Source organism: Sylvia atricapilla, chromosome 3 (genome assembly GCF_009819655.1).
Source record: "Sylvia atricapilla isolate bSylAtr1 chromosome 3, bSylAtr1.pri, whole genome shotgun sequence".
In the NCBI taxonomy this organism is placed as follows: domain Eukaryota; kingdom Metazoa; phylum Chordata; class Aves; order Passeriformes; family Sylviidae; genus Sylvia; species Sylvia atricapilla.
Window position 1 is genome coordinate 104,827,691 of NC_089142.1, and position 16,796 is coordinate 104,844,486.

The following is a 16,796-nucleotide window of genomic DNA, read 5'->3' on the forward strand; positions in this document are numbered from 1 at the left end:
TCAGGATGCAGGAGGCAGGAATACTTAAACTCAGGAACACCACAGCAAAAAATAATCAGGTGAACCTCTACAGTGGAACAACAGTGTACATTTGATATTGCCTTCTTGACAAAGATTCAGTTCTCCAGAAGTGCAAAGATCCAGCTTTAGTCCAAGGGTAAATAAACCCCATCCGTTTCAGTGAGATTACATCAGATTTTCACTGCTGCAGACCAGAGAAATGTCTGTCTTGTGTTTTTAGCACCATCCCTCTAAGGAAAAACACTGCTCAAAGCCTCCCTCCAGCTGAACTCAAACTTCACAGGTCCTGACAGGTGATGAAAACTGTCCAGAGCAATTTTTCTTCCCTTTATATTAATTCCCAAAGCAGGCAACATTTAGAGAGGCTGAAAGCATAAGCTCATACCTTGCATGAGTGTGTAACTGAGGTCATGGCTTGGCCAAGAATGAAGGAAGAAGATGGTTATTTTGTTTGGGTTTTTTTCTTGAGATCTTATTAAAACATAGTCCTTGAAAGCTACTTTATTGCTCGGAAATCTTATCCGAGGTCCTTACATAAAATAGGGCTGAAAAGAAAAAAAACCCACCTTATCTGTTGTTAACTTTCACAAGAAAAAAAAATAAAGGCAGAACTGAAAAAAAGTTCTCTCCTATTCCCCCCTCATATATTTCCTCTCAGTCTAACTCAGGACCTGGCAAAAAAAAAAAAACCCACATAAATCTCAAGCAAATTATTCATCATGTCTTTCATCAAAATCATTAGCTCCTCTAGTCAGGCTGGGCAAGCAGCTGCTGCTTTAATCAAGCAAAACATATTAAAAAAGGTTTCAAATCACTTCACAAAGAGGACAAAAACTATTTATCATTTCATTTTCCATCTCCATCGGAGTGTAATGCACTCACAGACAACAGAACCTGGGCCTGGAGGCAGTGCTGCAGTGTGGGATCAGACCTAAGATGATTCCTGGTCCCAATGATGCTCCTGGCAGTTAGGGCAGGAGGACTGCAAGGAGCTAAATAACAGCTTCCCACCTGCTGAGATTCAGGAGACCTCCAATTTCCATAAACAAATATTTTATTAAAAACCCTGCAACACCCATGTAACTCTAATTGCTAAGAAATCAATCTGTCTGACAAACCATCCCTTCCCCAGCCAATCATCACAAGTTTGGGGCCAGTAGTTTTAGTCTAGTGAAGGGGTAAGGTAGCAAAAAGACACACAGTTCCCCAAATTTCTGCCGCTTTTCACCTGGAAATACAAAGGCAAGGGGTTGTTGGATTTTATCTTCTGGGAAATATTGTACCTGTGTATTTTAGATACATGAACTAAAACACGTTCAGTCAAATAACTTGTGTATAGCTTATGCAAAAAGCGAGTTGTTCACTGGACAACAAAGAATGAAAATAATAAATTAAAAAATGCTATTTAGGTTAAAGTCGCTTGAGCATGAAATCTGCTCCCTCAAATCTCTATTAACACTAGAGAGGTTTTCTCCATCTGCTGCTGCTTTTACCCAAGACAAGGAAACACTTGGGAAAAGCTGGGATGAGCCATGGGGAAGCAAAGACAGGAACAGAGGCAAGACCACTAATACTGGAATATACCTAGGGACAAATGACTCCATGGAATTGTGTTGTTATTTTATGCTTAGACAGCCTCTAGCACAGTAATTTCTCCTGCACCTCCAGATCATGCCTGTGGAAATACTAGAGAACTAATTACAGTTTAAGGTTACTGTCCTTTGTCTAAGCCTTTTGGGCTTCAGAGGATCTGCTCTAATCTCTTGGGTTTCCTTTTTCTCCCGCTGTTCTCATCTCAGTTTTCTTATTGCCCAGGTGTTGTAAAGATTACAAATGGCTGTAATCCAACTTCTCTTTTTCTTTTTTTTTCCTCCAGACAGTAGATCTAGTCCTATTTTTGCTCTGCTTTGCTATATGACCTTTTGGAAAAATTAAGGTCCTCTTCCTCCCATGTTTATTTGCAGTATTTGTGAAATACACATAATCCATATTTGAAACGTGCTTTGAAACCTGCACTTAAATATTCTTTCATTAAATGCTATAAAAGATCACAAATTATTTCAGATGGACAGATCATTTCAGTGGAAGAGCTGCAAGTATTAAATCACCAAAGCAGTCCTCACTTTTGTAGGCAGACAAAGTATTTGGGAAGATGCATTTGACTTTCTGGCTCACACTGAATTATTCACTGTTTGCAAGTCAAGTAGGTAATTCACCTTGCACACACTACTCAAGTGCAGTGCTAATAAGAAAACCATGCTGAGTTGATTTTTCTGACAAACAACATTTTCATGTAAACAGCTGTCCTTAAAGATATACATCCTCTCTCTATGCAAAAATGTTCAGTATTTCACAGTGAATGGCAGGACATCAATAGACATTAGATCGATTCAGACTCTTAAAAGCAATGCTCTTTTTCATATCTTTCCATCTCAATCTGGAACTTGCATTTCTTTCATACATTTAAACTTTCTTCCAAACCTTGCTGGCACATGAAAGCTAAAACACTTCATCATTAAAATCTAAATTCCACTGAGATAGCATATGGCATCTCTGAAATAAAACAAAACAAAACAAAAACAAAAACAAAAACAATTTCTCCCTATGGCCAGTTGCTCACTCCATACAAACGTTTCATCCTTAGGCATAACCACCCAATCCCAATAATTTATATCCCCTTTTACAGGTTTTTCACCAGCTATAACTTTCAGGATCTAAACAAAAAATACTAGTTGCATCTCATCTTCTCAAGTCAAGTGGTGGGCATTTTCAGTTTGCAGTGAATTACAGACTATGAGTAAAGTGCATTCTCCTTTGGGGCACTGCATCACTCAGCTTGCATCATCTCAGAACGGGTTCAAGATGATGTTAGGTCTGCTCTGACTGAATGAAATCTGATGCTTTTTAGAAAAGGCAGAGTGAGCTGAGCTCCCCTGGATTTGTTTGCGGGAAGCTCTAGTCCCTCACAGTGGCACTGCTGCCTGTTATTTTGTTGTTTGCCATCTAGAACCAATTAAGGAGACCAGCAGTGAGTTCCCCGGGAGAAGGCTGGCTGGAGGAGTCCTGGCTGATCATCAGATGCTTCATTTAGAGGTTGTCTTCCACTGGCTATTTTTCTTTGAAACATGCATGAAACAGACTTTTCATATTTTAGAAAGTGGAATCACACTGACAGAAGTCTAGGATTAGTATGTTCATTTGGAAAGAAAAACAAAACTGAAGAAAACAGTCAAAATAATCGTGAAACAAAATCTAGAAGGTTCCAACCAGAAACTCTGAAATAAAATGAAACTACTTTTTTTTTTTTCCTAAATAAAATAATTTGGTGTTAAAAATGTTTTTTTTCCTGATGAAGTATTTCAAATATGAAAATTGAGATTCTACTTCCTTGTGACTCACTATCAACAATATGAGCTGAAGTATTAAAGATATTTTTTCTTTGGGAAAACAGTAATTATAGTTACTCGACTGTCCAATGAAAAAATTTTCATAAGTTTTCCTTATAACATGCCCTGCATAACTTGGAGAAGGACTCTTGAGAATTATGAGATATGTACATGGTTAGAGCTGGACCCAGGGAAATAAGTTTAATGTGGATATTTCCCTTCCTTTTTTCAGAAAATAGACAATGCAATAGCAATTAAGGAAACTGTTCCAAAAAAAGTTCATGTTCCAAAAGAATTAAAACATATTCCACTAAACGTTTCCCCAGGAGAGCATCACAATTATATAAATTGCACAATTACATTAGCATATCCTGGCCTAAGATATTCAGCATTTTTGTCCAAATTCTGCCAGTGATACTTGTTGGCCCAAGGGAGCAGGTCCAGGATATAAGTGAAGGATTTACAACACACGTTTAACTTGCTTTGAGCTGGAAAAAACGAGCAGCTAAAATGGTACTTACAAGGTTTTTAGAAGATACCTCACAATTTTAAGACACTGCGCAGTCACTGACTACACTGTGGTTTTTCCAAAGCATGAAGTAGCTGTGGCAAACAGCTCCTCAAACTCCTTGTTTTGCTGGGAGAAAATGCCTCCAGACATAATAGCCTTGACTTTGGTGGAACCACAGGGAGAACAAAAAGCAATCCAGAAACTCTGCAGGGCAAGGCTGGCTAAATGCCAGGGATAGCAACAGCCAAGCACAGACAATGGGCTCAGCACCGAGTTTATCATATTTGCTGGATGACAAAGCCAAGTTAGATGGGAACAAATGAGATCAAACCCTCAGACTCCAAGACAAAACACAGGGCATGTCCTCACCCCCGTGGCTTATTTTATTTTTCAGGTTCTTGATGCAGACATATCCAATGTATCTGTACCCCCTCCAAAGAGAAGGAGTAGGAGTGTGAAGAGCTGGCAAGGAAGAAAGAACCAGGTATTAAGGCTGACCACAACACTGCAGTGTTACATAACCTAGAGCCTGGCAGCAATCAGCTCAGTGACACTGCTGTGAGACCAGGAGCATAATGACAATAATTAGATCTGGCAATTCTGGGTCTTCTGTGAAGGCTCCATGTCTGCAAAGCTCATGGATCCCTTACCATGTATTCCTCTGCATGACAGTATAATGCTCAAAACCAAGTAAGGTAAAAAGCATGAAGACAGACAATCTACACTAAAGACATATTAAATCTGTACCCGTAACAAGAGTGCATTTCTTTTCAGCACTCAGAGAGGGGACAGCTTGCAATGTAAAACACAAAGCTGTATTTTCACAGAAATGTGGTCATTCAGATATCACTCCTTAGAAGCAGAATTGTAGTATTTAACAGAGGCCACATATAATAGCATGGAATTGATACTGTACAAATAATATGGGAAAATATGTACCATAGTGATGTTTAACGTTTCTTAGTCTTTCTGTGGTGTTTTGTTCTCTCCCTTAGTATGGAAGTTCCCAAGGCCAAGAAACATTTATTCAACTTCACCAACTCATGACATATGTATTAGCATTTTAATTACTACTGGCTATTTTCAGCTGTTAAAGGCTGAAAAAGCCATATTCCAATGCAGCATCAAATAACTACTGCAGCAAACTACTTGGAAATAATTTAGATCTAAACCTTTCATTTATTTCCATTGTATCTCCAAATACTGCAATCAACTTTCAGTGACCTTTGTGAAACCCGTTTTTGTATTCATGGAGCACATAATGCATACAAACAGTAAAAGCACATTAAATGGCAAGAGTGGCTGCACTACATAATACATTTATTGTGTGATATAGCAGCATATTAAAGCTATTAAAGCTATTCTTTTAACCTAAGTCTCTCAAGAGAAAGGGGGTGTGGTTTTTAAAGACACAGCCCTGTGACACAAGCCCTGGTACACCATGCTTAAGTACCCCAAAGGACTACACTAAAAAATATTTCAGTCTTGTGTTGTCATTGATTTAACTGTACAGCCTCAGTTGCAGTGCCTGTTATTTACTGCCAATGTAATTCACATTAAATGGTTCTGGTCATTTAACTGTACACACCAGAAACCCCATCAACCATCTTAACAGCTGATTTTCTGACATTAAGAAAGAATAAACTTACAAATCTATTTTGCTTCATTGTAGACCTACCATCTCACAGACTGGATACCATATACTATCAGATACAGTATCTTACTAATTCTATCATCTTCCCAAGTTGTATGCTGAACAATTTATTTAAAGTCTTTTGAAAGGCAATTTTCCAGCTTCTGTATTTTCTATTAGACTTAGAGATTTGCCCAATAGAAAACAGAGCCCAAAATGTTTGTTGCATTGCTCCTGAGGACGATGTCTTAAAATACAATTTACTTGTAGAGGAGGAAAGGAAGTACAGCTGAGTACACACACTTCCTGAACTAGAAGTGAAGCCAGTCTTGAAGACAGAGTAGCACATGGCAGTCTGAATTCTGTCACAGCTCTAATGTTGGTGACTTGGTCATTTTTGAACCCCCATATATTTTGCACTCATCAAGCATCAACAGTATGCCTATGGATTCCTGGATCCAGTGAATGCTGAGATACTCACAGCCTACGATATTCAGCATTTTTGTCCAAATTCTGCCAGTGATACTTGCTGGCCCAAGTGACTGTTAGCTCAGCATTTCAAAGCATTGCATTCCTTTTTCAAGACCAAACCCAACTTGTCCTGAACCAAAGCAAAATTCCGCATCACAGTGGGTTCCATGCTAATGCAAAGCCACTGGCTCACTCTGTCCATTTTCCTCTACATCCTGCTGAAAAAAGCCCTAAACCATTTATCCTCACCACTGCCACTGCTTGTATCGTAACATTTAACAGACCTCTCTGAAGATCCAAGGCTGGAAATTGCACAGACAAATAACAAAAGCAAGGCCTGCTCTACAAAACAGAGACTCTCTACATCAGGCAGGAAGCAAGAGGGAAACAGGAAAAGGCAGAGGGAGACAGAGGAGTGACACTGCAGCCAGGAGAAAAGACATCAGCAATAAAGCAGAAACTTAACCAATGCAAATCCAGCAATTTACAGGCAGCAGAACACAGGCTGAATGTGGCCAGCTATCACAACAGGCTTTTTGTAAAAGTACTGAACTTCTTCATGGTTACAAGCGGTTCTGAGAGATAAATTCTCATTCTAGTGCCTCACCCCAAATATCATGTTCAGCAGTACAAAAATTATGCAATACGTGACACGAAGCAGCTCCAAGGGGTCACCTGAACCATCCCAGAGCTACAGAGAGAATTTAGCCACATCCAACTCAGCCATGGCTACTGTCTAATCTTGTCTTAAAACCACCAGCCATGCAGACTCCCCAGATCCTGGTGGCACCAGGACTACAGTACATAATTGCTTTTATTTTTGGAAAATTCTACATTAATCTGCACAGTGTTGCCTTTGCCTATCAGTCTATTAGCCTGCAGTACATTCATTTACTTTTTTTTTTTTTCTAATAGCAACACTTCTAGCTTACCTTGTAATCTCAGTTACACTCAGTATTTTCATAAAAGACACTCTGTGTTTGAGTTTGATGTCATTTTGATAGCCTGTTATTTTATTGTGTGCAGCTAACGGTGCTTTTTCATACAAAATAGATATAAAAGATTTCCAACATTTTTTAATGTTGACTGATCAATTGGGGTTTTTTTCTCCATCTTTCTAGTTACAAATAGAAATAATACATCAGTTAAGATTAGCTTTTACATTGTGCTGGATATAATTCTTTCCAGTAGCAAACTGTTTGAAATATTTAATATTCCATACTCAACGGTGTTGTGATATTTTACTTTAGAATTGTATTGCACATCACAAATGTAATACACATATGCAGTCCAAAAACGAGCCAGTGCTGCCACACTAAATCCAAGGAATTTAAACTTAGAAACAGAGATTCTTCAGCATATGCTCAACACCCTCACACTGCAGTGAAGAGGACTTCCATGTCAATCTAAGTGACAGCTGAGGTATCTGAATAACTCTAGGCCTCATTATTTTTTATTATCAGAGAGTCCTTCTCCCGATGACAAAAACTGATCATGTAATAATTGTGACATCTGAATTAAAGAGCAGCTAGGTGCTTTCCAGCTGGAGCCCCCACTGGTCAAAGACACAAAACGTGGCTGGACAGGGCTTTCCATGAGCAGGTAAATCCAGCCATCAATCCTCACTGGGCACGAGCAGAGTCTACAAAGGCCAGGGACAACAAAAAAAGGATTCCCTCAGATTCAGTTTTCAGTTTCACAGGGAATTCAGCAATCACTGCCCGCAGTGGCAACAACCATGCTATATATATAGTACAGTCACAAGCCAAACTCGATACCTCACTGAATTTCTGATACATTTCTTTTGATATTATCACAGAAACAAGTTCATGACCTAAAGACTAGCTTATCCCCCACATTCAGAGGCACAGGAGTACCCCTGACTTCTATAAGAAGGCCAGAGTAGTGGGAAAATCTTTTTCCTCACTTACCAGACACTTAAATCTCCTCTTTGCAGCCCTGATTTCTTGTTTGGAATGACACAGTTCATACAACATATGCAGCATATATCCTGCAATTACTTATCTCTGCCCTGCTGCCTGTATCTGCCTTTATCTTCCCATGTCTGAAGTGCAGGTTGAATTCTATCCTCCCTGAAACTGGTTTTGTGTCTGACCTTTTTTTTTTTTTTTTTAATACTGTGCTGTAATATCTGCTACTTCTTTCTTCTTGTTGTTCTCACATAATAACACTCATAAACTTCTATATTTCAATAACACCCACCAACATCTGCAAAGGGTATCATAAAAGAAAAATGCCCATTTAAGCGTTAAATTTTCTCAGCAATAACACACACACAAGATCAATTACCAGATGACATAGAAATGACCAAAATTCCCTCATGAAAATTGTCTTTTTTTTCTTACAATGCTAGCCAGCTGGCTTCATTATGAACTAGAAACACAAAATCTTCAAAAATAGCCCTGAGCTGGGTAGGGAAAGCAAATTAAATACAGTTCAAGACGGTTTCAACCTGAAGAAGGTAATAGGACCAGAAGAGGCCTCCCTCTGTGAACTGGTACAGACTCTTGGAAACCCTTCCTCAAACACACTGGATAAAGCATATGACAACTTCCACCAGAAATAATAACTCAGGGATCCAAACGTGGAACTCACTGCCTCCTTTCTGCACAACATGCTTCATTTCATCAGGATGACTGAGACAAAAATTTCTTCAGCACTTGTTTGTAGTGCAGCTTCAATGAATAGTGTGTAGGTTTGAGGGTGGTTGGGGGGTTTTTTCAGCATTGGAAAGAAGACATTTTCCCTCACGAGTTTTCCTTGGCTGTTCAATATTTATTACAGATACTTAAGCAGAGCTTTTACTACCTAATGTCCCATTTCATATCAAAAAGATAACACTGATGCAGGTGTAATGCTGCCCTGTAGTCTCATAAAATTATGGCAGCTCTAAACTTCTACTGAACATAATCCTACCAGAATGCCAGCCCCATGACAACAGATATTACAGCAAAATGCTAAACAGATTTTACTAGGAAGTCAGTCAACCTCTGAAACATATTTACATGAAAGAGGCAAAAACATGAAGAGCTTTTTGTCCTGCCATTCTCCCATCTCTCTGTTGTAACACATACACCCCCTGCACAGCAGAGAACTGGGTGATGAACCTGAAGCCTCCATCTAAGACTTGAGAGAGGATGGCAAGTCTTGGCCATTACATTCATTTATAAAAGGTTTAGCTCCACAGAGGTTGAAAATTTTGTATCAATCTGGGATCAGTGCTGTGGTGAACTGAGCCAAACCAGTGGCCTTTTCTCCCCTCTGCCCACAGTGCCAACAGTAGGATTACAACAGGGAACTGGTCAAGGGGTGACCCTTTCTTCTCCTGCTGCCCCTTTGCTTTCAGGTGCAAATCAGCTTTCTTCTCAGATGGAGCAAGCATCTTGGGATACCTTCCAAGCTTTTACCAGAAACTTCCCAGGGAATCAAAGTCACTGGCACTGGTCAGGAATCTGAGAAATCAAGATGTGGGGCATGGGGCAGGAGGAAAGATGCCAGAAATTGCCATTAAAAAAAAAAAAAAAAAAAAAAAAAAAAAAAAAAAAGTTAATTGCTCTTATTGCTTTGCTCCAGGGACAGAATATTATTTGCCTCCAGTAAGAGAAGGCTGGAGAAACAAGTTACACCTCCACAGCAAATACAAAGGTCTGAACAAAGGAAAGCTCCAGTGGGTCGTAGCATCCCCAGATCACTGTGCTCCACACTGGCAGGAGAACTAGGGAGAACTGAGGAAAACGGGGTTTTCCTGTCCTTATCAGGAAGATTTTAATTTTTGCAAAGGGGAAGAGCTGTGCTGACACCTAAGAGACTAAGACAAAAGGCTCCACACCTTTAGCCCAGCTCAAACCTGTCATTTGCTGCTGGAAAAGGCCCTGAAGATTGACTTATATTGCACAGCCATTGCTAAGGGCTGCTGTGCTTCTTCTTCCCAAGCTGCCATCCATCTCTCTTTTTCCCTGTTAAAGATGAAGCATGGAGGAAATAATAAGCTCTGGCAGCACTGGACAAGCCCTGTCTGGGGAGGGTGGAGGGCACTTTCTGCCTTCACAGTTTGCAAGGTCCAATAAATAAGCCAGTCACATTAAGGGGGACACATAAAGGATCTCAGGTGAGGAAGGAGATGAAAGATTTTGATTTATTCAGTTAAAATCTTAGATCCTCTGCATTTACAGCCACCTCCTTCTCCTTGTCCCATGAGACAAGCAGCTAGGGAGTACTGTTAACCATGGGCACTTGGCTAACTACTCCTGGAAAGAAGCTCTGCATCCACTCTCCTCAGACTCCTGGATGAGCACAGCTAAGTCTCCTTCTCTAATCCCTTTCTGAAATGTAACAACTGCCATCACTGTGACGTTTCTTTCCAAAGAAGTCATCATCTAAGTGCCAAACTCACTCTCAGTGGAAGATTTTCATTTAACCTTTCCTCCCTCCACACATACATATTTATTATCCCAATAGCAACACAGATCCACTAGCATAGAGATTTCAGTAATGGGACTCAGCTCTTCTCTGTATATTATAGCTTCTTCCCTGAGCAGGATTAATCTTGGCAGCTGTCTGACAAGAGAGACTGTGTGGGAGGAAAATGGTTTTATCTAAAACTTGAAAAAAACCAAAATAATCTTCGAGAGAACAAACCATGTTTCAACCCTTCTTCCTCAGCAGAAGACTATTTACTAACAGAAACTACCCATCAACAGCAAAAAACACAGAAGCATTGCTCTGAAAGGTAACAAAATGACCATGCATTTTTTCTTTCCTATTATTTATGGGGCCACTTTTCTAAACGTTTATATAATAAGGCCACAGCTGTATTTAGAATACAGGAGTCCAGAAGGGAAGCCAGCTTTGAAAATAACAATGAAGCTGTATTGGGTTTGAATGCCCTGGTTTTGGTAGCAGTAGGGCTGCAGGGGTGGCTTCTGTGAGAAGCTGCCAGAAGCTTCCACCATGTCTGGCAGAGCCAATCCCTGGTGGCTCCAAAGACAGAATTGCCACTGGCAAGGCTGGGACAATTAGAAATGCTGGTAGTGCCTCTGTGATAACTCATTTAAGACAAAAGAATAAAAAAGCTACTGTGCAGTTGTCATGGCCAGAGAAGAGCGGGGTGAGGATATGTGGGAGGAACAGCTCTGCAGACACCAAGGGCAGTGGAGAAGGCAGGGCAGGAGGTGCTCCAGGCTCCAGAGCTGGGATTCCTCTGCAGCCCGTGGTGCAGACCACGGTGAGGCAGTGTGCCCTGCAGCCCCTGGAGATCCAGGGGGATTCAGGGATCCACCTGCAGCCTGGGGAGGAGCTGTGGGTGCCTGAGAGGGGTCTGTGACCCCGTGGGAGCCCCTGGAGAGAGGAGCCCACATTGGAGCAGCCTGTCCTGGAAGGACTGCACCCCACGGGAGAGTGACCCACGCTGCAGCAGCTCTGGGAGGACTGCTGCCCATGGGATGAGCTCACACTGCAGCACTTGGCAGGGAGCTGCTGCTCCTGGGAGGGACTCACATTGGAGAAGCTCATGGAGACCTGTCTCCTGTGGGAAGGACCTCACACTGGTGCAGGGGAACAACTCCTCTCTCTGAGCAATGGAAGGAACCACAGGTGATGAACTGACCACAACCCTGTCTCCTTGCACTGCTGGAGTAGGAGGTAGAGCTGGAAAGGAGAGGGGTAATGAGAAGGTGTTTTGAAGGGTTCATTATCCTGCTCTGATTTTGTTAGTGTAAGAAATTCAATTCGTATCTCTAATTATAGACTGTTTTGCCCATGATGTTATTGGATGAGGGATCTCTCCCAGTCCTTATCTCAGTCCATGAATCCTCCATTGTATTTTCTCTCCCCTGTCCTGCTGGGTAGGGGAATGACAGAGTGAATTGGCAGGCACCTGGCATCCAGCCAGCATCAGCCCACTACAGAAGCAAATCCCATGGTTTTGTTTTCTTTTAGCTGCGGTGGCGCAGGAGAGGAGTCCATTGCTCATCCTTCCCTTACTGTACTAAAAAAAACCAAGGTAACATGAAGTATCTCCATATTTCTGATTCACTTTTCCAGGGCAATCACATACCACTGGCTCTCATTATGAAAAATGACCTTTAAAGGTCTGAGACTGTGCTGTGACCTGCACTTAGGAAGCTACATACCAATGTGGATAGGTGGTTTCCAGTCCCTCCAGCCAACACATGTTCCTCCACTAACTCTAACTAACTAAATAACTAACTAATTAAGCTCATGGACTCCTCCACACCTAGATCACTCAGCCTTCTCGCTGACTCTGTGATTTCCTTCCAGCCTGTCCCACTTATTCTCTCTCCACATTTGCACTGATGCTTGGTCCCATACTCCTCTGGCTCCACACAGCTTTATTCCACCCTTATCCTTGCTGTCACCTCCTCCCAGCTGTCTGTGTCCATGGGTCATGGCAAGGGCTACTTTCTTGTCTGCAGCTCCAGGCTAAAGTACAGCAGCCCCTTAAATTAAGCATGCCAGGCCCAAAAAAGCCTAATGGCTGACCTTTTGGTCTGAGATATTTCTACTGAAGCAATTAACGGACAAAGGCACACGAAAATGCAATTTCACAGAATGCTGAAGATGTTGCTGCTACATCTCAGCTTATTAAGAATTCCACCTTAAAGATGTGAAAATGGTAAAAGGAATCCTTGCCCTCCCAGCAATTCATTTGGCACCAAAGGTATATAAGCTAAAATAACAAAATAGAAGTGCACCTGGAAATAACAGAAATTTGCGAGTGATGCAAAAGACTCAAAGAGAACCACTCCTGGAAGGGTCTCTGTACCTCAGATAATGTAATTTAAATAACAAAACAGTCTCCATTTGAAGCAGTTGAGTATGGAATTTGCCACCTGGACAGTAAGGATCCCTGACAGGACAACACTGACAGCAAAACCCCCAGTGCCTCATGCACCTACACATTTTCCTTGAACAGTTCAGTAGGGCAACACACTGTGTGACAACACTACATGTACCTTCACCCACTGCCAGGGCTGCCTCAGGCTCCAGCAATATGAATCTATTAAATAATGTTAAAACCATTGTATTTGAGATGGCTCTTCAATGATTAGTTTAAATTTCTAGGAATTTAATTGCTGGATTTCTAGGAATTTAATAACATTCCATTCCCACCCCCTTGACTGCAGTGAGGTTTATCACATTACTGCTGAAATGTTTTTAGCATAGCTCCAAATTATTTTGGTTCAACCATACAGTAGATTTCACACAAAAAATCATTTTTGAACATTTTAAAAGACATGCAAATCATGGAAATGATGCAGTAACCTGTTTGCATAGTGCTGTGTCATCTGTCTTAAGACTCCTGAAAAACTGACATGGATCCTCAAAGGACTCACTTGATTAAAAAACACTAATTAATTAAGTGAACATCTGTGCTGTTTTTCAACTAATAATGAAAATTTGCTAGGCATTGTAACCTCCTTAAAAGTAAAAAGCACACAAAATAAGTGCAGCCCACCTTCTCACATTTGGGTAGGACCAAGCAACTTTTTGCAACAGCATTTACCATTACGGTCCCTGAGAGATTTTTGTAGCCCTGTGGTGGAAGTTTTCTTCCTGGCTAGCCTGAAAACAGGAACATTTCATTCTTGGCTTCACACATATTAACATATTAACCATGACAGTGCTCACATTTGTTGCTAAGTAAAATTGATCGTAAATGGTCTAGAAAGCTGACATTAAATTTAGAAATTACTTTTAGAGTTTGAAATTAAGTACTGTCAACACAACTCGTGTTTCCATTTATGCACAAATTTGACAGGAATTTTTTACAGCTTCACATGGAAAAGAAACTTCACACAGAAAAGAAAAAAGGAGATAAGGCTAATGATTTTAATTGCTTTCAAACTGTATTACATAAAGCAACTGACCTATATGGTATCATAAGAGCTCAAGGACTATTCAACAGGATAGGCTAGATGAGAAAATGTCATGTTACGTGTGGAAATGAAACATTGCTTCATCCCCCTTCCATTTTCCAGCACAAACCACAAAGTCAGAATTCACCCAGGGTCATCCTTTTCCTCACATGGGAGACAATCTCAATTATTTAAACACAGCTTTATTCCCTGAAATCAAAGGAGGGAGCCATTGGTATGCAGTACCAGGATGAGGTAGAGATTATCAGGAAAAATGAGATTTCACTGCATGTGACAGAAGCTAACTGGGAGTACAGAAACTGCAAATATCAGATGACTACAAAAGGGAACATCTCTGAATGAGAAGGTAGATTCACTTAAGCTGCTCTTAATAGCAGTGCAGACACTCAGTCTAGTGCTATCAAGGCAAGAACCAGTCTGGAATTAGTACAGGAGTGAATGCTCAGACACTTGCTACTAGGCTGCAGTGAGAATTGGTGGTTTCATACAAATATCACAGGTGTTTGTAAAATTTTCAGAGACTTACAGAAATATTTATTTCCAAAGAGCATATGGAATGAGACTGCAGAGTGACTGTACCCAGCCACTACTTTTCAATGTTCTGACTTACTTCTGTGCTTTTTTCTCTTGAATTTTCTCATGCATTTTCTCATAAATGGCTTTACAAAATTGGGTGGTTCAGAGACAGGAAACATATCTCAGGACATTTGCTTTAGTATCCACTTATTGTAGATTTTCCTCAGTGATTTACTCTCTGATCTCTGCTTAGTAAACAAAACAAGAGAAGTCTGAGAATTTCTGTTCAAGGCAGGTTGGACATGTATCTGCCTTGTAACCCCTCACCTGTATCTGGTTTCTCTTTAGAGAAGGGGACCTGGAAGAGGCACCCTTGAGCAACCAGCTATCTCAGGACACAGTAATGGGGCAGGCAGCACCTGGAGTCTGTGTGGTTCCCTCACAGGGTTCTCAACCACAGAAGTGATCAGCCATGGGCACCCTAGTTGGATTCTTGGGCCTGGAATCACTTGAAATTCCTGCAGAAGCAGGAAAATTAAGCTGGGAATTCATCAGACCTTGCTTGCTCTGGTGTCACAACAACAACTACGATCTTATTCAATCAGTTTTCCTCTGCTTCCTATTCAAGTGTTGCATTGTCATGGGTGTTCCAATAACACAAATCTGGCAATCACATTCTGTCTGGAATAAAATACTCCTTCTTCACAGTGCAGTGAATTGAAATCTTACTGAAGGATTAAAAATAATCTATTTGCTGTCATGATATCATTCCTCAGGCCAACCTAATTTGTTTGGGCACTTTTTGTGCTACCTGGTCCAACTTCAGCCCAGTATTAAACTGGTGCAAAAACTCTGCAAATAAGGAAAAAAATTGTCAGTGCCAGCTCATAGCCTTCCACAAAACGGGCCTTTTCCTCCTGTCTAAGAGGTTTATGCTTCTGAAAATTAAGCATACCATTTGTAGACTGCAATCAAGAGCCTCTAAAAGAACTACTCAAGTTTGACAGCCTACACTCCCCTAGTAACTGGCATTTATACTATTCCCTGAGAAGAAGGGAATCTATGGTGATTGCTGAGAAAGTGCTGCCATTCATACCACAAGGTATTTGTCTTGGGTTACAGTGGAAGATGTAACCAAAGGCAAGTATTCCATTACTATCTGTCGAAACCAGTTGGGGAAGTGGTTTTTTCTCTTCTATGACCCATCCCTCGTGGGGTGGGGAGGGAGTCTTCTGTTAATGGGAAGCTGTTCAGACTAGGTGGTGCAGGGTTTCTTTATCTCTTCCAGGACCCATCCTCCCTGCAGGGGATATCTGCTGTTCATGGGCCATCCAGGCTCACTGCAGGGCTGATACAATTCCATCATCCCATTGGGAGATGCCCCACCCAGGGGGAGGAGCCCAGCATTCCTACCTGGATAAATCCTGACATTCAGAACAGCAGCACAGCCTGTTTGCACTGGATTCCCAGAGGGAGACCAGACCCATCTCACCACCACTGGACCCTTCTACAGGATCATCTCTGCTCCATCTGTCACCCCAGGAGGACTTATCTGGACTGCTCCCAACACCCTGACCAAGAGGGTGTCAGGTTACATATTCTGACTCTGTCAGTGTTTTCTCTTTTTTTTGTTCATTTGTTTTTGTACTAGTACATTTTTTTATTTTTAATATTCCTAGCAAAGAACTGTTATTGCTATTCCCATATCTTTACCTAAAAGCCTCTTAATTTCAAATTCATAATAATTCAGAGGGAGGGGGTTTACATTCTCCATTCCAAGGGAAGCTCCAGCTCTCCCTGGCAGACACCTGTCCTTCCAAACCAAGACAGTACTCAGGGCTGAATAACCCATGGGTAGCAGGATTCATGGAGGGGACAATGAGGACATGTACCCCAGATGGCTTCTCCCCACATTAGCGAGTGCACAGAGATGTCCTGGAGACTACAGCATCACTGAGTGTTACTGGAGAGAGGACAGATACATCTCAGAGAATTACTTCTAACAGTGAAATCAAAATAAAAGATGAGGCTATTTGGGAAGTGTGTGCATACAGAAACCACCAAGTTTGAAACAAGCATGGGAGAAAAAAACAATAATCACAGCCACAGATTTGACCATCACCTTGGTCTCATTAAAAATGGTCTGTGTCACAAAGAAAACGTGACAGCTGCACATAATGATGGAACACTTACCCTGGAGTCCTTTTCCAGACGAAGCTTGTGTTGAAGGCTGCGTCTTCTCCTGCCTTTAGCAAGACCATTGTGATAAAAAAAGTATCCAGATTCTAAAAAAGGGAGCTGAGGAAGAGAGAGGGAAAAAAAAATAAAAATCATGGAGC

The 16,796-nt window shown here is 41.2% G+C and overlaps 1 protein-coding gene across 2 annotated transcripts in view; it reads right to left on the minus strand.

Annotated features, from left to right (window-relative positions):
* The window catches only part of PCSK2 (proprotein convertase subtilisin/kexin type 2), a 97,736-nt gene that overhangs the window by 62,160 nt on the left and 18,780 nt on the right, over positions 1-16,796 (minus strand). The window contains exon 2 of one of the 2 annotated variants that reach the window (XM_066316501.1): positions 16,651-16,755. In XM_066316501.1, coding sequence (XP_066172598.1) covers positions 16,651-16,755 — 105 coding nt within the window. Of the gene's footprint in view, positions 1-406; positions 865-16,650; positions 16,756-16,796 lie in introns of those variants that run through there. The other variant, XM_066316502.1, reaches the window with a different exon arrangement.